The sequence below is a fragment of the Erpetoichthys calabaricus genome, chromosome 6 (genome assembly GCF_900747795.2).
Source record: "Erpetoichthys calabaricus chromosome 6, fErpCal1.3, whole genome shotgun sequence".
NCBI lineage: Eukaryota > Metazoa > Chordata > Cladistia > Polypteriformes > Polypteridae > Erpetoichthys > Erpetoichthys calabaricus.
The window spans coordinates 67,617,346-67,641,317 of NC_041399.2; the positions used below are offsets into that span (position 1 = coordinate 67,617,346).

General features: G+C 37.9%; 1 protein-coding gene across 3 annotated transcripts in view; it reads right to left on the reverse strand.

Annotated features, from left to right (window-relative positions):
* The window catches only part of impact (impact RWD domain protein), a 404,211-nt gene that overhangs the window by 33,481 nt on the left and 346,758 nt on the right, over positions 1-23,972 (reverse strand). For all 3 annotated transcript variants that reach the window (XM_051928923.1, XM_051928924.1, XM_028803654.2), the window contains one exon: positions 17,166-17,300. In XM_051928923.1, coding sequence (XP_051784883.1) covers positions 17,166-17,300 — 135 coding nt within the window. The remainder of the gene's footprint in view (positions 1-17,165; positions 17,301-23,972) is intronic.

Genomic DNA, 23,972 nt, shown 5'->3' on the forward strand with positions numbered 1-23,972 from the left:
AAAACAGTGTTTTTATAAAGACAATATTTACAATATTAGACATGACTAACAAGACAGAATGACACAATAGCAAGCCAAAGAAATAAATAATAGGCTGCATTAGCTGTAGGAATTGGCTTTTAATTAGGAAATGTGTGCAAGCAAAAATCTGAAGACACTTCAGATTTCTCGAACAAACAGGTCTTTGGCATGTGGGAAGAAACTGGACTATATGAAGAAAAACAATATGGGTGCAAGGAGAACATGCAAACTCTATAAAGATAGTGACCCGATAGTCTATTAAAAAAAATTCTCTTTGATAGAAAATGCATAAGTTTAGAACAGCATAGGGTATTTCATAGAGCAAATGAATATCTAACTGTTAGAATTGTATAGTAAGGTGACATGGAATGAAAGAAATGCACAGACTAGTAAATACAGTGAATAACAAAAAAGCAGGTAGTAAACAAAAGTAGGAGTCCAACCTAAACACAAATTCAAAAATGGGACAGAGAAAGTCACAAAAGACTCATTCACTAGATTCCAGGGGGCATTGTCCACACCAGAATGGTGATGAAAAAGGTCACAAAAAAAGGTGTGTGATAAACTAACCGGTAACATGTTTTGAAGAAGGACAATCTCCTGAGCCCTTCATCTTTAGGACAACTGGACTTTGTGGATGAAAAATACATTTTATTATTAAACAGTTTGAAACTACAGATATAGACAGTACACCTGAGCAGGGAAGTAAAATATAAACAACAGAAACACCTTATAGTAGACCACCAGAACAGAAAGCACTCACTTGGTAACAAAACAGTAGGATATATTGGAAAAAAAAGTCAAATTCCATTTCATGCACCTAGGGAATATTCTTAAGAGACAGTTTAGGTAATTTATTTTAACTCTTTAAATCTCACTGGGAAACAAGTGCTAAGCCTGAAAATCCAAAATGCTTTGTGGTGGAGGAAACAGTTACTGAAATCACCACCTTTTGGATGAGGTTTACTTATTTGGAAACAGTTTATTTTAAATTCATAAAATGATATAACTGCTCCATGAAATGTCAAGAAACTTCATGTTTAGAGAATATATCCATATATTACACTTGTATTCATTTATTCTAAATCTTTTGATGATAGCAAAGGATTTTTAGTTCACATTTCAGACTGCCTTGGTACATAAGACATAATGAATTGTGTAACCAGTGATGGTGAGCAGGGATGTCAAACTTTTATAGTTTACTGTCAGTCATAACACGGAGCACAACATATTTTGAGGTCTGTTAGGGGATTCAATTGAAAAAATGAAACTATAAACATGAAGTTCTGCAACAAAGAAAGGTAGAACTAGATGTTCATGTCAGTCAGTGCTTTGCTGTTTTGTGGGGTGCCTCAGTGTTCTGTTTTTGGACTTACTCTGTTTTCATTATGTATGCTACTGTTAGCTCATATTATTGATTCTTTTAAGGATATTTCTTATTACTTTTATGCCGATGGCATCCAGCTCTATTGTTCTTTTATGAGCCAACAACTATACAAGTTTGCTTTTCTTGTTGATTATCTGATGGAGATTAATAAATGGCTTTTAACCAGCAACTTAGAGCTTCTAATTTTTGCCCCTCCTAACCTATACATGGCAATCAGCCAAAAGCTTTCATCACTTTTAGTTTCTCTGTATGCAATGCGGATTTTGTTTTTGATCAATCCCTGAATTTTGATGCCCATATGAGGTCCCTTAGTCACTGCTTTTTTCACTTGAGAACTCTATCCAAGTTAAGAACTGTTATTTCTAAGGCCAAGATGGAAATGCGTATTCATGCTTTTATGACATCATGCATTGATTTTTGTAACTCTCTTTATACCTGTCTAAGCAGATCTGGTTTAACTCTCCTTCAGACCATTCAAAACGCAGCTGCCTGTTGCTTGCTGCTTCTCTTGTACAGCACATTGCTAGTTCTCTTGTGGTTTAGCTTTACTTACATAACTTTCATTTTATAGAATGCGCACTTCAACTTTTTGAGTGCAGCTATTCACATCTTCACCTGCTTCATGCTTCTTCAATGACTGGTCTTTTTCAAGGTCAACAATATCTACAAACTGTCCAGCTCTCTGCCTCACATTCTCAATTTTTTCTTTAAATAACAACACTAGTAGTTCCTGTCTGTTTGCATTGCCATTATTCCAACATTCCTATTTAACCCCAGAGGTTCAATCAGGAAAAAGTAAAAAGCTGGGGGCATACGCAATGGGAAGAAAGGCCTAACATGAGTTGTTGATATCTGCTTACTGTAACATGAAATCCGCTGGCAATTCATTCCATTTTTCTAATATTATTCTACATGAAAGTGAGAGTACATGAACTTTACATTTTACCTTCACCCATTCAACTGTCAAGAAATCTGTGAAAAGAGTAAATTAACAGTATTGCCGCTCTTAAAAGAGTTTTAAAAACTAAGCAGAAGATTGAGGATTTTCAAACTGAAATATTTTAACACACTAATTTACCGTGAAGTGAAGCAGGTTACTCAAAGACAAAAGATGACTTGCGGTAAAGCAGGTGCTATTGAGTTATCATAAAGGAACAGCTTTTTAAACAGTGTGTACAGGATTATTATTAATTCATTTAACACAAACTAAACACAACAAAAGCTCAAGAAGACAAATACGATTTCTGACAAGATGTTTTCTCTCAATATGGTACTTACAGCAGATTTGTATCTTAAGAGGTTGCAACCACTTTATAACTCTTGAAAACACACAAAAGTTAAAAGAGTGAATATGTATTTGTGATTTAAAGACTCAAGAACAACTTTGTTGCAACATCCTTCTTAAAAGCTGTACGCATTTAAAAAACACAAGCACACCTCACACAATTGATCGGAGCTGCCAGAACAAAACAGATCAAATAAAATTCTATATAGAAAAAGGCAATGTTTCCACTATTGCATATTTCTTAATTAAAATTAACATTTTTTGTTTGTTTGTTGACAGGTTTGTACTGACTATATAAATTATTAACATTTTCCCTAAATAGTTTAAGCAATATGTAACATTATAAAAATATAAAAATCAATTTTTTGCTTTATATCCATCCATCCATTATCCAACCTGCTATATCCTAACTACAGGGTCACGGGGGTCTGCTGGAGCCAATCCCAGCCAACATAGGGCGCAAGGCAGGAAACAAATCCCGGGCAGGGCGCCAGCCCACCAGAGGGCACACACCAAGCACACACTAGGGACAATTTAGGACCGCCAATGCACCTAACCTGCATGTCTTTGGACTGTGGGAGGAAACGGGAGCATCCGGAGGAAACCCACACAGACACGGGAAGAACATGCAAACTCCACACAGGAAGCGAACCCGGGTCTTCTAACTGCAAGGCAGCAGCCAAGCCACTGCGCCACCCCTTTTTTGTTTTATATTCGTAATATATTCAGTCCTATTTCATATATTTATTGTTTTTTACGTAAGATGATGCAAATGATGTTAAAAGTGATGTTCCCCAGTGATCAGTGCTGACAAACGATCTGAATAACAATAAAAATGACAAGCTGGTTAAGTCTGCAGATAATACCAAATGAGGTGGAATGGCAGATACTCTCGAATCAGCCAAATTATTACAGACAGACCTGAACAGAATTCAGGTGGAGGCACATTTGTGGCGGATGAAATTTAATGTAGAGTAAGTAAATACACAGTAGGGTACTGCATGTTAGAAAAAGAAATGTTAAATCTGAATACACAATAGGAGGCCTGAAACTTGAAAATAACCCTTAAGAGAAGAACCCAGGAATTGTAGAGGACTTGTGACTATCTACATCAAAACAGTGTGCAGTACAGAAGCGATTAAATAGCTGGACGGGATTTTAGGTAATATATCACAATGTGTGGAGTTCAAGTTAAACGAGGCTAACTTTAAGCTACATAATGCACTAGTGTGGTCTCACCTGGAGTAATGGGTACAGTTTTGGTCTCCATATTACAAAAAAAAAAACACAGCACTGCAAGAGAAATTTCAGAGAAGAGCAGCTAGGACAATTCCAAGACTGACAGGTATGAGCTATGATGAAAGAATTTAGTTAGAGCAAACAGAGACTACAAAGTATGACCAGAGTGTTTAAAATTAGGAAGGGAATTATAACAGTGGATCCAAACTGTTCCTTTGAAATAACCTGCTGAAAAGAAATAGCTGAATACGCTGAAGAGCACCATTTAAAAACTTCACAGCAGTACACTACATACATTTTTATTGCTTTATTATTTAGATTCAATTATACCACTCCTGGATTATTCCAATTATCACAGGCACCAAAACATAACTGCTAAATGTATTATAATTTTGTGTTATAATAACTTTGAAATCTCCTACTGATTCAGATGTTAGGTATTGTAGTTTTTTTTGGGATTAAGCAGTCAATTAATTCACCAAATATAGGACCATGTCACCTAGCAAGAATAATGAGGCACAAATTCTAACAGTAATAGCCAGTCATTTAACATAACATAACACTCACAGACTTCCTTAATCGACTTTATTACTGTGAAATGCCAAAACCTATTCCAGGCACAGCCATGAAAGGCCAGAAACCAACACTCACTGCAGCAATTTAGCATTGTCAAGAAACGAAGAACTTTGAGATGTGGAAGGAAAACCACAACAACTGAAGGGAAACACAAGTGGACATAGACAACAGTGAAGTGCAAGATTTAAACCAGGACCCTGCAAGCATGATGCAGCAGCTGCAATGACTACATGCAAGTTAGAATTTCACTGTACTCTGTGGATGTGATAATGCAACTACTGTAGAATAATTCTTCCATTTTGTGGTTTCATGCCTCTCTGTGTTTCTGAGATGACATGTCAGACCGAAGAGACAAAGCTCAGGAATATTGGACATTATTTACAATAGACAATTAGAAATATTTGTATGCAAATAGAATTTAAAATAATGCATAATTATCTGTGAACTTTTCTATTCCTTCTTTCTGAGACATAAACAGATCAACTATCAATAAAACTAACATGGCATGTTTAATTTCAACAAATATGGTCTTTGAAAGATTATTTTATATAACAAGATGTCTTTGCTGCTATTTCATATCTCTTTGTTCAGTCTATTTAATGCTTGTAAATTCTGTCCTGCTCTTTTCTTTCATGTTTTATTCAGGCTTTTCTTCTCGGGTATGCCCTGCTTTATATAGAATAATAAAATGTCAAAAAGGAAATATCAGTGAGTTCATTTTTAAAATGTAGTGCCTAACACCTGAATACAATTTCATCTCATAATACAAGTATAAAGAGATAATCTCATCTGCAAATACAAAAAAAAAATGACCAATAACACTTCCATTATTTACAGAAATTTTACCTCTCTTCCACATGTGCTAAAAACAATTCTTATAGTCACGTAGAGCATTTCTGAGGTGCTGTTTTTAAAAACAGCTAAAACTAACAAGGAAATATGGACAGACAACAGTAAAAGTTAACAACTTTACATGGCATTTTTAAATCCAGTTAATCATAAATTAATTGATGTGTTCATATGGGCCTCTAACTTGATGTAGTTTGGCTGAATACGTTTGAGAGTAAGACATAAAAACTCTTAACTGAGAATAATGTTTGGTTAATGTTCTGTTCCTTAAAGCTACTTCACAGCTTTAGTGATTTATGCTTCAGTTCAATCAACAAACCGCCACTTAGCATGAAGTGATAGATAGCGTGTCTTCTCTTCAGATTAACTGGAGGCCTTAAAAGATAATGTTTATTAACTGGCTTTAGTGAAATCATGTCTTATATCTTCAGATTACTAAAAAATCACTTTACTTTTGAAAACAAATCAGGGGCCTCCTGTATAACGGCGTGTGTAGAATTCATACTATAACATGGCGTACGGACAAAACTGGAAATGTGCTTACGCACAAAAAAATCCAGATGCATAAATCTGTGCGTACGCCAACTTCCACGTTCTTCCACTACATAAATCCCAGTCAGCGTAAAAAGTAGCACACGTACACATGCCTGCTGTCCTGCTCCAATTCCTCCCAGAATTACGCCTCTTTGAATATGCAAATCAATATAAATAGCCCTTAAGCTCAGCCTTTTGTGAAAAGACAATAGTAAATGCACGGGGGAAAATAGAAGAATTTCAGCGAATACCAAGGAAGGCAAGGAAAAACTTACTATTTGTTGGTTTAAACAGTGATATAATGAACACAAGGAAGTTGACTGAGTGACATAGCGTGTTGGAGAAACTCGAAAGCTCAAGTTCACAAAGTCGCACAGTGCCCAAAATAAAAAAGAAGTTGTCACATATCAAAGTCGCCGTGAAAAGGCGAGTTGAAGCCCACCGTCTGAGTGTCATATAAAAGCTTATTAGAGTACAGAGAAAAAAAAAGGCACACAGTGGGGAAAAAAGCACGAAATGTCAACTTTAATGTCGAAATTGCCACTTTAATCACGTAGCTTATTTTGTAATTAAAGTAGAATATCATAAACTTCATCTTAAAATCGTTTAATTTACTAGTTTCTCAAATCCCATCGTAACTAAAGTAGCGCGTTAAATGCTTTGTTTTGTATTTGATCTTCTATGTGCTCTATGTGTGTGAATCACTACATGCTTCCGGGCTTTCTCTAGCTTCGACAGGACACAGAATTCATTACATTTGCAATATTACAGCTGTCTGAATAATTAAAATACTGAGCTGTATACGTGATATAATTTTCATGATGATAGGAGTTAAAGCATGTTATTAAACATGGGAAAACGGTGGCACAGTGATTGTTCATGTCTCACACAAGATGCTTGCTGCACCATGCGCAACCTTGAATTAAATACTTTATTGTAGCAGTACTGTCTCTTTCAAACGTACTAACCCCCAATTCCTGTCCTTACTTTTCTTTCTCCAAATACCCAATCGCCACACAATCAGCTCTGTAATAGACGTTAAGCCATCTGTAAGCTTAGAACGCCATTCTTCAAAACTTTTAAGGAACATTGAAATATCTTCGTAGTACATGTTTAATTATTCTATTCATCTATCCTTTCAGTGCCGGGTCAGCACCAGCAAGAATACAGCGCAAGGCAGGAACAGTCCCTGAACTAGCTAGCGCTGCAGCACAGTGTCCTCACATGTTTAATTATTAACAATATATATTATTTAAATGATGTTAACATTTTATCTGTATAATATAATAAACATATTTTGCTGCATTTCATCTTAAAAATGATATTGTCATCATATGTAAATACGCGCTTTATAAAGTGGCTCAGGTTGTGCAATATTATAACTGCATCGCAAGTTTACAGTGAGGTAATTGTACTAATAAGTGCAAATAGTTCTACAAGGAGCAGTTGATAGATAGATAGATAGATAGATAGATAGATAGATAGATAGATAGATAGATAGATAGATAGATAGATAGATAGATAGATAGATAGATAGATAGATAGATAGATAGATAGATAGATAGATAGATAGATAGATAGATAGATACTTTATTAATCCCAAGGGGAAACTCACATACGCCAGCAGCAGCATACTGATAAAATGATGGACTGATTGAGTGCATTTATAGTTCTTGGGATGAAACTGTTTCTGAACCGCGAGGTCCGTACAGGAAAGGCTTTGAAGCGTTTGCCTAGTGAGAACAGTTCAAATAGGCAGCATGGCTGAGGCAGCGTGTGCTTGATGCTGTATACTGATAATTCTCTGCTGTAGATCTGTGATTCCCCACTCAGATATAGTGATATACTGTAAATATTCTGCGTGGTGCAGTGAGAGTAATATGGAAAAAGGTGAACCGCTGTGGCAACCCCTAACGGGAGCAACTGAAAGAAGAAAACGAAGGTGCAGTGAGAGTAACAACGGTAAAGCAGCTATGGTATTTGGTATTCCCTGGAACATTATATCATTACAGGTTAATTACAATCAGATGCATTCAATTAATAAACAATATGCAGTTAGTTTCAGTGTATACGATAAAGCCACGTCAGGGATGTGGATCTAAAGAAAGGGTAACCACACAGGAACAGTACCACTGCTTTGACGCTGGGTGCCGCCGGTCTGCAAAACAGAGCGGAGAACTTGCGTATGCCAGGGTTGGAGCTACCGTAGAAATATGCGTGGCTTTATGCCAAGTTTAGGTTTTATACATCGCGATTTGAGTGTGGAAACGTTCGTACGTAACATTTTTGTGCATATGCACCGCTTATACATGAGGCCCATCAGATCTGAGCTTCTACCAGGTCAATGCAAAAATGAACAGAATTAAAGAAGCTGGCAGATGGAAAGGTTGGACAATGCGAATGTCTGGCTGTTTAATAGGCAGTCTTTTGATGGCATTTTTATGTGAAAGAAGTTTTGAAATTAAGAAAAAATTCTGATCAAGAATAATAAATTATATCAGCAAAAATTGTGCCCAAGTGCTGATTAACAAAATAAGCACTGTTCAATAAAATGTCACCAGAGTGTTTACAGTTCGATATATGGCCATTTACAACAAACATTAATAATACAGAGTGTGTATGTGGAGGTGGAAATGTGGAGTGATGTTGTGAGTCAGTGTTATTTAGTTTAAAATAATACATAATGTATACAGACTCACTCTGGGGTCTCAAGTCGCTAAGGCCATCACTGTGTTTAGCTTGACAGTCTAGTTTGGCTAAAGCAGTTCGGTCTCTGAGTTGAAAGGCCAACTGAACATGTCAGAGATGTAGATAAATTTACCAGACAACTCATCTCAATTTTTTTTTTTTATTAAAAAAAATAAATAAAATGCAGTCACCATGCCCTTCAGATTCAATTTTAATCACACCACATGATGTGATTAGCCAGAATGCACTTGTGACATACTGTATCACTCAGTCTGCTGATGAACATGCATCTATGTCACAAACAGGTCTTCCCAATCGAAAAGTTAAAATGCTGTAACAGACAGCTGGAATTCTTACCCGGCAGGGAAGCCTCCATAATGGAAGGACTGGGGGAAGGAGCTTGCATGGGGCAATACCTCCCCTGGGACAAGAGAGGGTAGCCCCCCTGGCATGCTACAGACCTACAGGTTTGGAGCATGGAAGCACAACCCTGCAGGGGCCCATGACCACCACCTAGGGGTATATGGGGAATGGCTGGCCACCACACCCAGAAGTGTGACCGGAAGGAGATTGTGGAACACCTGGAGCACTTCACTATCCACTATTTTCACTATCCGGGAGATAAAAAGGGCCGTCTGACTCCATTCAGGGAGCTAGAGTCGAGAGGTGGGGGATGAAGCTTGAGGAGGAGTGGAGGCAGAAGAGACAAGGAGAAGAAAGGGACTGTGTATCTGAGGTTTACTGGTACTTATATCTACTTCGCTGCTGTGGGGAGCAAAGGAAAAGCAGTTCCCCACAGAAATACAGTAAAGCCTGTGTTGTGCTGGGACTTGTGCTTCTGTCTGTTGTGTCGGGTGTTTGGAGAGCTGTGCGCCCCCTGGAATGCACAATGTGTAGTACTGCTTTCACAATCAGCCCCATAAAATAACATGCTATATTATTTTTTACCCTGGAAAGTGCAGTAAAGAACTTAGGGATACAATTTGTCTCTGTTCAATCCTGTATTTATAACCACAAAGTCATTTTTCCCCACATGCTTATTAGCAACCAGCATGTTGCAGCAACAGAAGATGAACATGGAGAAAACTAGAATTAATCAGCTAAAAGCTGTCAAACACTCAGTTAAAAAAAACGGAAAAAATAAAACCATGTCTCTGACTATTTGTCTGACAGTTGCGCCACTCACTATGACAGAGAGGAGTGAGAAAGTTAAAGCATTGACATTTTTCCGTCCAAGCTGGGGTTATCTCATCTGCAACTGATCAGCTGCCTGAAGACCTAATTTCAATTAATATAAGTTACATTCAGTCAATATAAGTGATGTTCTGTAGTTGTTGGTGATTATTTAAAATACACTCTAATAATACATTGAAATGAGTGTGTATTTATTTACATTTTCTTCAGGGAACAAAAGGTTGAGTATCTCTAACTTAAAATAACACTTTAATTAAAACATCCTCAGTTTAAACACTGAGCTAAAGGCCATGTGGTTTCAACTCCAATGTTTTACACATTAGGTTACCTTCCCATAGCATGAAGAAAACAATTAACCAACAAAATTTGAGTAAAAACTGAATGATATAGAAAGTGATCTGTTACAAATAAATTAAAAAAACAAGTTAAAACAACAAAAATGCGTCAAGTGCAATTAAACAAGATTCCCATCTGAGGTTCAAGTGAAAACAAGTTTGTATATTAAAAACCAAAACAAAACAAAACACAAGTGATTGAGAAATTGATGAATACTGTGCTACTGATCACATGATAAAGTGAAAGTGGCATTAAAATTCTCCAGCAGTCAGCATGCCAGTTCACAAAAAAACAATTTGTTTGCAACCTTGGCAAAAGTTTCATGTCTCTGGGCAAAAAAAAGAAAGGTGGTTTAAGCTAGAGATGGTCAAGTGATCTGGAGCCAAAAGCATCTGTGCTTCTACTGATGTTGAGGCAAAGTGACTACTGTAGCCAGGAAAGGGCAAAAGTGGCATAACTGGCTCTAGGTAAATAGCAGAAAGACTCTGGAGATTAAAAAAATGGAGAATGAAGAAGAATATGGCAATACTATAAAAAGTTAAAGAGACTGATCCTGGTTCAGTCATTGTAAACCATTAAGCAGTTTGTGAATTTGATCTGCAAAGGCTGAGGCAGTATATAAATATACCATGCAAAGTGCATTAAAAGGTCATACATTATATATGGAATTTTTATCCATTGAATGGAATCAATGTTATATATACACTCACCAGCCACTTTATTAGGTACACTTTGCTAGAACAAGGTTGGACTCCCTTTTGCCTTCAGAACTGCCGTAATTCTTAATGGCATAGATTCAACAAGATCCTGGAAAAATTTCTCAGGGATTTTGGTCCCTATTGACATGATAGCATTATGCAGTTGCTGCAGATTTGTTGGCTGCATATCCATGATCCACCAGATCCCAAAGGTGCTCCACTGGATTGAGATCTGGTGACTGTGGAGGCCATTTGAGTACAGTGAGTACTCATGGTCATGTTCACGAAACCAGTTTGAAATGATCTGAGCTTTGTGACATGACCCACTATCCTGCTGGATGGAAGAAGCCATCAGAAGATCGATACATTGTGGCCATAAAGGGATGAACATAGTCAGAAAGAATACTCAAGTAGGCCGTGGCATTTAAATGATGCTCATTTGGGACAAAAGTGCCCAAAATGTGCCAAGAAAATATCCCCAACACTATTACACTACCACCACCAGCCTGAACTGTTGATACAGGGTGGATCACGTTGTTGATACCAACTTCTGACACTATCATCCGAATGTTGCAGCAGAAATTGAGACTCATTAGACCAGGCAACTTTTCTCCAATTTTTTATTGTCCAACTTGGTGAGCTGACAAGAGTGGCACATGGTGTACTGTAGTCTCCTGCTGCTGTAGCCCATCTGCTTCAAGGTTTGACATGTTGTACATTCAGAGATGCTCTTTTGCATACCTCGGTTGCAATGAGTGGTTAATTGAAGTGGTTCTTCTCTAATCTCTGGCATCAACAAGGCATTATTACCCAGAGAACTGGCGCACTTGGATATTTTCACTTTTTCGGACCATTCTCTGTAAACCCTAGAGATTGTTGTGCATGTAAATCACAGCAAATAAGCAGTTTCTGAGATACTCAGACCAGCCTGTCTGGCACCAACAACCATGCCATGTTTAAAGTCACTTCAACCACCTTTCTTCCCCATTCTGATGCTCGGTTTGAACTTCAGCAGGTCATCTTGATAATGCCTAAATGCACAAAGCTTCTGCCATTTGATTGGCTGATTAGATATTTGTGTTAGCAAGCAGTTGAACTGGTGTAACCTAATAAAGTGGCCAGTGAGTGTATATATCTGTGCATAGATAGATAGATAGATAGATAGATAGATAGATAGATAGATAGATAGATAGATAGATAGATAGATAGATAGATAGATAGATAGATAGATAGATAGATAGATAGATAGATAGATAGATAGATAGATAGATAGATAGATAGAGCCTGATATAGTTAGAAAGGATCAGAAAACAGCTAAATTACACATTTAGAGAAGCATGTTAAGTAATGAAAGGGGAAACACAAATAAATAAATAAAAGCTAAAAGGAGAATGAAATAAACCGTAGAGAGACTTAAATATATAAATGTGGTGATAACAAGATTGCACAGCAGAAGACCATCCTGGTTTCTATATACAAGTTCCTTTAAGATTTTTTCAGAAAGCCTTATCTTTATCTGCAGCTTCTTGTGCCTGTGACTTATCGTGATCGTGGTGAAAAAATAGATGTTTTGGTCATTTCACTTTAGCCTAAGGAGAAACTGTACGTATCTGACCAATATATGATTACAGGCAAAAATGAAAAAGATGGACATAGATAGGAATGCCACAAGTTCACCTCATTAGCAGTCTTCTGTACTTATCACTTACTTTTCAGCTGTAAAAGAGGCTGATAACCCTGCAGCAAGAAACACCAGTATAAAAGGTGACTCGTTATGAAATATTTATTTTAGTTTTTTTTTTTTTTTTTACTGTCACTATCAGATGACTTACATTCACATTGTACTCTTTCAGAGAACTCCTTTTTCAACATATATGTAAAAATATTTTGCTCAAAGTGCATTTTTATAGCATTTCTAGTCCAATCACTGGCTGTGTGGAGTTTTCACATTCTCCCCATGTTTTTTCCTGTTATGGTTATGTTAAGGTGGGAGTGAGGCTGTGTATGTGCCTCTGGCCTGGAGTGGACTTGAGTCCCATCTCAGTGTGCTGCTACTATAATGTAGTTGCCAATTACCTTCTAATGGAGTCAGCTGAGAAGATGGATGAATGGTTGAAGGCATATCAAACAATGGGAGAGAACCAATGTGAAAATGCGGCCTACCCTAAATTTAGACCAGTGTAAAACAAAGTGTGGCTAAAATAGGTGATAAAGATTGAATGTGCTAATTTTGTTTTAGTACTTTTTTTTTAGTTTGCAAGTGCTAGGGTACTTAAGCATTTGGTTAATTTAGTGGGCATAAGTGGTCTTTGGCTGGAAATGTGGAGTAGTTACTGTCACATTTCAGAACTAAGAAGGTGTTCTGTTCTCCGTTTTACATGGAGAAGCAGCTGAAAGAAATCTGTTTCTATGCACTCTTTATATTCCCTTATAAAGACATAAGCTGTAGATAACTGTTCGTTACATTAGTAGCTACATTACTTGAATTTTAGTTGTCAATATTAGAGGCCTAAATGCCTAATCTAATGAAGACTTGAGTATGAAGTAGCAAAAGGTGTCTTTGCACTAAGGAAGAACAAGGATGGTTTTGTAACCAACTTTACAGTAATCTGTTAAATGACAAGGTATGTTGTATTAAATGTAAAGTGTGTTTAAAAAGAATGTATATTAAGTTGGCACAATTCTGACTTTGTTTGTTGCTTTACAGTTTAACACCTCTTTCCTTAGGATGCCTGAATTCCACTGTTTTCTTGGATGATGCCTACCTAAGTATGGAAAAGCATAGTGACGGCAAAATAGAAAAGTATTTAAGGAGCTGTAGAGAAACTTTAAGCAAACAAAGTACAGTACTAATCAAAAATCTGGACACACCCAGACATATTCATATCTTTGACAGAAATTGAAATCCTTTTCAATCAAGATAACATTAGATTGATTTAAAAATATGACCAAGACATTACTGGTGTTTCTAATGTTTGAAATTACTGATTTTTAACTTAATATTCACATACAGCTGCAAAGTCCTATGTTCAGCAGTAGTTACATAGATTATCCTTAATTAGTCATTTCACATGCTAGTTGGTTATTAGAGGAACCTTTCTAATTGCATTAGCACCACTGTAACCTGTTATTCTGTTCACTTGGGTAGCAAGGTACTGACATTCATTTCTGGTTTCAAAAATGGCCAAAATGAAACGGCTTTCTCAAGAAACATGTCAGTCTATTGTTTGTTTGTTTTTTTTATATATGACAGATTGCCAATAAAGTTAAGATTTCATAAAAGGAGTCTATTACTGTCTTGAAAGAAGAGGGCTAAATGCATCTAACTGGGGTAGAAAAAGAGGGGTAAGGCCCAGATGCACAACTGCATCATAAGAGAAGGATATCAGAGTGTGTAGTTTGAGAAACAAACATCCTATAGATCCTCAGCTTGCTTCTTCATTAAATACACTCCCAAATCAAGTGTCATCTGCTACAGAGAAAAGACCTCAGCCCACACACATAACTGATAAAACAGCTCTCCATTCAAGTGATACACTGGAAAACTGACACCAAGCAGAACACTTCCCAGCCAACGTTTGTGTAGTTCAGGAGGCTTAGGGCTTAGCAAATGCCTACATCAAGCAACATGAAACCTAAGAGGTGGTGAAGTGTTGTGAGAAAGTAGGTCAGGAGTAAAATATACAGAAAAGGCTATTTTGGTTTGTTTTGGTTCATCTTCAGGATCACCTCAAAAAATTCAATCTGTTTGAAAAATTTCAGTCTGGTTTCCGAACTTCTCACAGCACAGAGATGAATAGAGTCACCAATGACCTCCTGATGGCTGCTGACCATGGCTCTCATTCACTCCTTATCCTCCTGGACCTTACAGCTGCATTTGATCACAATATTATTTGATCATAATATTTTCCTTCATCATCTTCACTATACAATTGGACTTTCTGGCATTGCTTTCGAGTGGTTTGAGTCCTATCTTACAGACAGGACTGAGTATGTGGCCTTGGGGGATGCTAAATCTCATACCCACACTATCACCTGTGGGGTCCCACAAGGATCAGTCCTTGGGCCGACCCTCTTTAATATCTATATGCTACCCCTGGGTCACATCATCCGCAAACATTGGAGTTTCATTCCATTGCTATGCTGATGATACACAGCTCTATGTGAGACTGGATTCAACTTCTCTTACACCTCCATCAACTTTTTCCTCTTGCTTGGATGAGATTGAGGCCTGGATGTCCAAGAACTTCCTCAAGCTGAACAGCACCAAAACTGAAGCTCTTTTAATTGGCACCCCCCCATCAACTTTGTTCCTCTGTAAATTGTATTTCCTTTTCTGACTATACTATTACCCTCTACCCTTCTGTTACAAATCTGGGTGTCAAGTTAGACTCCCATCTGTCATTTGATATACATCCATCACCTCCGAAACATAGCCAAACTGCGTCCCTACCTCTCCATCTGTGATGCTGAAAAGCTGGTTCATACCTTTGTCTCATCCAGTCTGGACTATTGTAATGCACTCCTCATCGGGATACCCAACAAGAGCCTGCAAAAGCTCCAACAAATTCAAAATAGTGCTGCAAGAATCCTGATGAGAGTGCGGAAATATGAACATATCTCACCAATCCTTCGGTCACTTCATTGGCTCCCTATCCATCTCCGTATCGAATACAAACTGTTTGTTTACTCACCAGTGTATACATGAAAATGCTCCACAATATCTTAAAGAACTCCTTATATTACAATCCACTACAAGAAACTTCCGTTTTACAAATACCTACCACCTTCGCCCCCCTGTGACCAAACTTCATACAATGGGAGACCGAGCCTTTGCAGCTGCTGCTCCAAGACTCTGGAATGCCCTACTAGAGAGCCTGAGAACACAGCAGATTGTGGGCTGTTTTAAAAAACAGCTAAAGACTTTTCTATTTAGGAAAGCTTATTAACAAGAATGCTATAATTATTGTTGTTTTATCTCTGTTTTTATCTTGCCTTGCCTTTGTTTAATCTTTTTATGTTGCACTTTGAGATTTACTGCTAATGTAAAGTGCCCCTATAAATAAAATGCATTATTATTATTATTATAGAAAAGGAAACAGCAAATGATCACAATTCACATTGCACAGTTGGCAGCAACTGTTTATATTCACCTTAAAAAGCTCCAAGGCTCAGACCCATAAAGCCTTCTATGGCTCCCGGCAGAGCACCATCCCCGAGCCTCCGACTCCCATTACCAGGCTTGTGTCCCTGCGGTCCATGGTTCCACCTGCAGGACACCTCACTGAGCCTTCCAATTCAATTCCCCTGCAGCCACCATGCCTCTCACTAGCGAGTCGCTCCAACCGAGCAGCACTTCAGTCACTAAAGCTCCTAGGTTGCTCAGCTGAAGTGACCATCAGCCCCTGAGCTTCGACCACACGCTCCCTTGAGGGATTTCCTCCTGACTGTCTGCCTTCTCTCTCCATCCTTTAACCTCCTTTCTTTGATCTTTCATTTTTCTTTCGATTCTCCCACTTTCTCGTGCCGGCTCTTTCTTATATACCTCCATGGGCACAGTGCTTTAATCATGCATTGCAGGGTGTCGATTAAGCAAATGAGACACACCGCATCCTCACGTGCAGGTGCGTCTCGCCCCCATTACTCCACCAATCCCATTGCAGCTGTGAGAGCACACACACCCATGGAGAGGGAGCCGGCTATTCAATTACTTATTTATTAAAATGACCTGCTCTAACACAAGGAGTTGATGAGTTCATAATTCTGTTATAAAAATTGCTTTGCCAAGTTTGTGCATGGTTTTAAATATTCAAAAATTAAGAACAAAACATTAAAAATAAAAAATATTGTTATGAACTGACATTAAAAATCACTTGGTGTCAAAAGGAAGGTTTACATATTACACAAAATTAAGAAACACTGCTTTCAAGGTAAAAAATTAAGATACTGATTAGAACCGAGTTTACATTAATGGATGGTAGGACACCCATGAAGATTAGGATTTTGCGCTACAAAATATTGAGTTTTTAAAAGGACTGTCTCAAATTATTTTATAAATAACTTTGGAAATTTGGTTTGTGCTCTCATTTAACCCAAGCACTAAAACTTTATCTTACAATTATATTTCATAAAAATTGATCTAATAATAATAATAATACATTTTATTTATATAGCGCCTTTCCTACTTGTTTCTTACTTAACGTGAAAAAAATATATGACAGGATTTGACTTACGACCTTTACATAAACAACAGCTGTGATTTCAAAAATAGTGCGTGGACATTTGGTTACTCCTATTGTACAGTATATATTACCTTGAAGTTAGTTATTTTTATTTGTTTATTTCATTCAAATCTTACCACTGGGTCAATGTAGCATTCATCCATAAGAATATTTCTTGCACAGTTGTTGATATGCTTAAATCGGTCCGGGCCAAGCAGAATGCCTCCAAACCATCGAGACACAATCACCATCACATTGCGCACATCCAAAATCTGTGGGAAATGATGAAAGAAATGAAAACAGTGATAGTCAATCAAGCAACAAAATATAAAATGTATTTAACATAAAAGGCATCACACAGATACTATAATACAGTATAATATTATTATTATTAAATATTAAAAAATACATTCAATATCAGAAAGTATATGTATATATTCCGGCATGATATTTATATTCAGTACAGAAATTCATTACTTGGATAAAGTCGTCATTTAACTGTCAGTCACCTGATTAAAAGACATAAAGTTAAACCATTTGACATCTCACAAAATGATGGCCAAATTTTCTAACTAATTTATAATTACTAGCGCAATATGTAAAATAAACAGATGGAATACAGTAGTGCAAATAAAACAGTATTTCTCATGGAGTATGGCTTTCGATGGTCTTTACCCCCTAGTGGGCAGTTTTGGAACTGTCAGGATTTACATGCGTTGGGACTCTTGAGCGTTCCTATCTATTCATCTGCAAACCAAGCGGCAAGTAGAGGCTTTCGTAAGATTGGTGGGATACTAGTGCAGTTTGGACTTCATTTTTCCAACAGAGCTAAGCCCTTATCTAATTTAATTGGAAGGCAAGCTCCTAATACAGTGGTTTAGGATTAAACATCTGAGGCTCATCCCATGACTTAATGGGGACTTTCACAATAGCACCTGTATTAACTTCTCCTGATTCTTCTTTTCCTTTTATTGTCCAGGCCAATGCTTTGGACACAGGTTTAAGTGTTGTGCTGAGCCAAAACAACACCAGCACTGATCACCCCTTTATGTAAGACGGAAACTATTGGTTCAGGAGACAAGGTATGTGGCATTGGAGTGGAAGGTATCAGTTGAGGTATGGGCTGGGAGTTCACCTTGGTGAATGGCAACACACCAAGAATTGAATCCTTGTGTTACAAGATGGTTTTTGGACCTATAGCCAAATGGATTTAAGGGTTTGCATTATAGAGGCTCCCAGCATGCCAATGTTGATACTCTTTCCTGTTTCCAGCAATTATAGTGGACATAGAGAGTTAAAGAATAATGAGCAAAGCCGTGCAAGGATTAAAGCCAGAATTTCAGTAAATTGTGATGATTAGTCTTTTCTTTCCAAAGTTAGAATATTGGACAATGTTGCCCAGCCAGTTTATATATTGGCATATTTGCTGACATCACAGCAATGTGACTTCTGGTTGGCACCCCTGGCAACTGGATAAAGCATCCTGATAACCTAAAATCAAAATGGAAGTGCTCATACCAAAACAAAGATGGCATTACTGCACACTGATCAATGATACTAAATTATAATTCTAAATGTGATGCATAATGTATTATCTCAACGAAGGTAAACACATACACTCTGTAACTCAAAGAATATGCAGAAAATGAATGAGATTCATAGCAGAAGCATCTTCAGGACTTGTAAATTAATGTTAAAACCTTAAGCCACAGGTTGGTACTGTTATTTACGCCTTTATGCCTTTCTCTCTTTTGCCCTCAGAATGGAAGTAAAGTTAGTTGAGGAACACTGATGCCGCTTCCTCTCCAGCAGGAAATCCTGCTACTTCCTATCCCAGATGAGGTAAAGTGCAGCATCACTAGAAGTTGGCAGTCATTCTAAGGTCTGAAATGATGCACAATGTGGCTCTAGCTTACTTTTCAAATCTTGTTATTCTTTTTTTGGCATTAAGAACCTGCCAATTAAATTGAGTTTACCAGCTGGTGCCTTGACACTTTATCTATGTTCTCTGTTTTTGTTATAGTTCAATATAAGCTAATATATTCAATATCAATGTATCTGCCCATCATATATTTGGCCTGGTTATTCCATTACAAAGTCACAAGAGACAGAAGAGTTTTTCAGCAGCATTGAGGAACAAGGTGAAAATCTAACTTGATGCCAGTTCATCACAGGGCACTGTTGAGGTTGTACCTTTGTTATAACTTTGTGTATGCTGCTATTTAGTTGTTTGATGTTCACTTCACCGTTTTGGTTGCAGGTTGCCAGGGCACCAGCTGGTTGTTGGGAGATGTGGCACAACATGTCATATACTGGCCCAAAGCTCATTTCATTATTGAGTTTGGATAAACAAAGAAACAACCTTTAATTTGTAACACACCTCTCTAATTTATTTTTGTTGTAACAAATTTTTGGAGTGTCATTTTGACTTTGAGCTTGTTTAGCATTTTGGTTTACTCACTGCGATCGCTCTGTCTTCTCTGTAACAACTTTTACTTTGTTTTCCGACCTGATTTCATTTCCTGGGTTCAATACCTGTCTTCATCTTACTAGTGTGGCTGCGCACAAACAGGCACAGACAGTTATCCCAGGTCATACACTGTCTCTGTTGTCAACCTAACACGTGTGTGCTTTGGATACTGGAGGAAACCGGGGTCCTGAAGAAAACGCATGTAGGCACGCAAAGAATGTTTAGACCCCAGGCAGATATGCACCACAGAGGAGATATGAACTACAATCCCTGGATCAATGAGACAGCAAAATTACACACTGTATCACTTCACTACCCATAATCAAATCAGATTATCAAGGTATCTTTTAAGAGTTTAGTCCTGTGCAAAGAGTGCTGCTTTGTATACAATGAAAATAAAGAGTGACATTGATATGGAGTAGGGTTTTTTAATAATGAAAAACTTAACTTAAATTTAACCTGCTTTTACATTATTATGCTGTTTTAGCTTAGGGTGTCCTCGATTTTTTTATTACATTAGAGAACATTGAATGACAGGCTGCACATCACTGAATTCAGGAAGAGAACAATAAAGCTGTTATCAATATACAACATTGGGAGGCATGACCTGCGCTGAACAGCAGAACAGACAGCATCAGAGTGTGAGTAGGCTGTCTGAAAAGAAGCCATGCAGTAGAGAGAAGAGCCAAAAGAAGACAGCACCTTTATTGTTTCTAAGTGATGCTTCAGAGCTCTCATCTAAACAGTACATTTGAATTTTCATTCAATTTTTCTTTGTATTACTGCTTCTGTTAACATCAGGAGAAAAATTTGAATGAGCAACAGAAATTAAACACTTGTACAACTACAGAATTACCACTTAAATATGGAAAGACGATAGAAAAGATTCCTGCTTGAAGTTCTTACTTTTTATTGTTTGAGTCCTGTTGCTTAAACTTAATTATTATAATGAGGTATGCAGTTTAACTGAAGCATATGAGGTGTTATCCTAAATATGAACAGCTGATATACATTAAAGAGTGTCACAGAACTGGAAAAAGGTCCAACAAGGCCTTGGAAGAAGACTAACAGCCTGCTCTGACATTGTTGACAAACATCATCCTGCTATTACAAATGTTTGGTACCATCACACAGTAGTGTAACATATTCTTTTTAAGAGTTTCACACCGCAGAACTACTGAGGATTCACCTAAGGGCAAGACTGGGGCACCAAGATATGCCCTTATCTTCCCCAGCATAACAGGGATTAGCCACTCATATGGGGACATTCATTACTGGGCAGAAATGCAGCCCCAAACCTGCAGGTTGACATTCATCCCTGTTCCATTCTATAGCCCCTCCTTAGACAAACTGCCTTCTTTGAGACCTATAAATTTAAAATTTTAACTCATCAGTCAACAGCACCCCAGCCTCTGTGTTTTTGCGCATAGGTGAGCTGTGTGGCTTTCCACCCTGGAGGAATGGATTTTTGAACACAGTTTTTTTATGGTGACTAATACTGACAAGACCTCTCCAGATTGTAGATTGGTGTATCAGGATCCCAGCAGTTTCTCACAGCTCAGTGCTTATCATTCAGCTTCTCATTTGCTGCGCTCCAGTCCCATTTCCAGTTCTCACAAACAAGCCCAGTTGTTTGTGCTTTTGTAGAAGAGATTGGGTAGCACATCTGGAAACACCTGCCTGCCACAAAATGCTTGCGGCAGATATTAAAGATGCAGGATGACCAACTTGTGTCTTGTCGTTATTCTCAATTTTGCCATGGTGTAAGATTTAAAGTCTAAACAGAGGTTATCATGAAAAAGAGACACAGAGACCACATGCATTTCAGAAAAGGTCATCCACCTGAAGCTAAGCATGTTTGACCCTGCCAGTACTTGGATGGGAGACCATCCAGGAAACAGCTTGGGTTGTTGCTGGAAGATGTGTTAGTGAGGCAAACAGGGGGCACTTACCCTGTGGTCTGAATGTGGATGCCAATGCCCTGATCAATGATGGGGACACGGTGCTGTAAAAAATGGTGCCGTCCTTCAGGTGAGATGTAAAACCAAGGTCCAGACTCTCTGTGGTCAAAAACGATCCCTGGGCATCCTTTGTAAAGAGTAGGGTGTAGGCCAATGTCCAGGCTAAATTTCCCACCAGGGCCTAGTCATTCTGACCCCCTAATCATCCCCTGTCTCTAATTGGCTAACTGTCTCTCACCACTTCACCACCTACCAGCTAATGTGCGGTGAGCATTCTGGCGTGAAAATGGCTGCTGTCACATCATCCAGGTGGATGCTACACGTTAGCGGTGATTGAAATGGCTTCCCACTCACTATGTAAACTGCTTAAGTAGTGAGAAAGTGCTATAAAAATATAGAATAAAGATTTATTATTGTTGTTATTATTATTATTAAGGGAGCACTTAATTGTATACCAAATATACGGTAACAGCAATGAGAGCACCTCTTCGGAAAGAAAAGATCACATGATTGTGTTTATTTTTGAGTACCAGAAATTGAAAACGCAAATCAGTGGAAATAAAACAAGTACAGGTTTGGTCAGAAGAGACTATAGAATGGCTGAGAGACAGCTTATCTTCTACTGATTGGCAGCTATTTATTAAAAACCACTCGCTGGATGAATCTACTATACTTGTTACAAAATATAATTGTTTTTGTGAAGAAATGGCAGTAGAGACAAAGTCATCCAATGTTATCCAAATAATAAGAAAACAAAACAAATAAAGGACAATTTAGGCAAAATGTGAAGCATTCTCTTTGGGACAAAGAAACAAATGCAAGCAAATTCAAATAACTCTTAAGAAACAGACAGCAGAAACTAAAAACATGTATAAGAACAAAGTAGAAAGATTGTATTGCAATGGAGAGATTTCTGAGGTCTGGCTTGGACTGTCTGTTTTAAAAGGAAACAATAAAATTAAGCAAAAAACAGAGGTAAATACAACAGATGCAGCTAAAATTGTTAATGAACTGAAACAATTCTACTGCCAGATTGATGATGTAAGTCCAGCACTTGATTAGGACTTAATTAGGGATTTGTAATGGCCTGGTACCTTTCACTGAAGGGGAGGTGAGAGACAGAAGCATTCAGCGGAGGACGCAGTCATGACTGTTCTTCATACTAGTTATAGACATTTTAGAGAAACCACACTTTTTTGTGACAAGACTGGTTTGTGACTTTACTTCAGCCTTTAACTGCATGAAGCCTAATATTCTTTGCAGTAATTTTCAGGAGTTATAGTGGACCCCATCTCACCCTATTGATTATGGATTTTCTCCTTAACAGGGAGCAGTTTGGTAAGGTTGACAATTATATTTCTGCAATTCATCGATGGGAGCTCCACATGGCATATTGTTCACTCCATACTCTTCCCTATCTATGACAGTTTGAGAGGATCTGACAGCAATCGTTTGCCTGTCAAGTCTGTAGATGATAAAGCTCTGATCGACAATTCTAACAATGTGGTACATTTTGAGGAAAAGACCAAGAGGTTGCTGGGGTGGTGCCAGGTACAGAACTTCCAAATAAATGGACAACCTCTAGCAGAAGGACAAATAGATTGGCCAGTGGGAGAACAAAATAACTTTGTGTCTGACTGGTACAAAATAATGGATGGACCAATGATAGCCATGATTCGGGAGCAGTTCCATCTCCATATGCCAGGCAGCAGTGGTCCTCACATGGGAACCCAGGTGTGACGCCCACAGGGGTGCTTGGGATATGGAGTGTGGAATCGCAGCCCTGTTGGGGTCCCTGGAAATCAATACAGGGCACTGTCAGGGGAGGACCTCCCTACTTTTTCTATGGAACATAAGTGCTTAAGGGAAGACACAGCATGGCACCAGGAGCATTCTCAGGTCTGGGTTAAAAGGGAGCCCGCTGCCACACATGGACGAGTCAGAGTCAAAAGGTAGAGGGCAACACTCACATGGATGAGAAAGGAGGAAAAATTGTGTAATTATTGTGTTTTTTGGCTGATTTCTGGAGAGGTAACTGTGAAACGGTTAATTGTTGGAATAAGTATTCTTTATTTTAACTGAAAAGTGTGATGAGTATTAATATAATCATATAATCCTGTATGCAGTTTATGGATCTCTCTTACCACTCTGCTAGGTCTTTTATCTCAGCCACTAAATATGTGTGAATACGGCAGTTGTCCGCACCAGCTGCTCCTACCAGGTACTCTAAAAGAAACACCATAGGAACTAGTGCAACAAAACCTTGAAAAATGTCACTTAGGACATGACAAAATGACATGAAATATAAGTAATTCTTTAAAAATATCTAGTTAAAGGAACAAATCCAAAATATTCATAATAAACCGAATACCATAACAGTGGGGAGGAGGAAGAGATGGATCTAGACCCATACAGGTAGTTTTAGGGAAGATTACGGTATTCATTTTGCCTGTTTTGCTTGTACTTCAGTGTTCCTTCTGTAATGATTTTTTTAAAAGTGTTATTTTAATTTA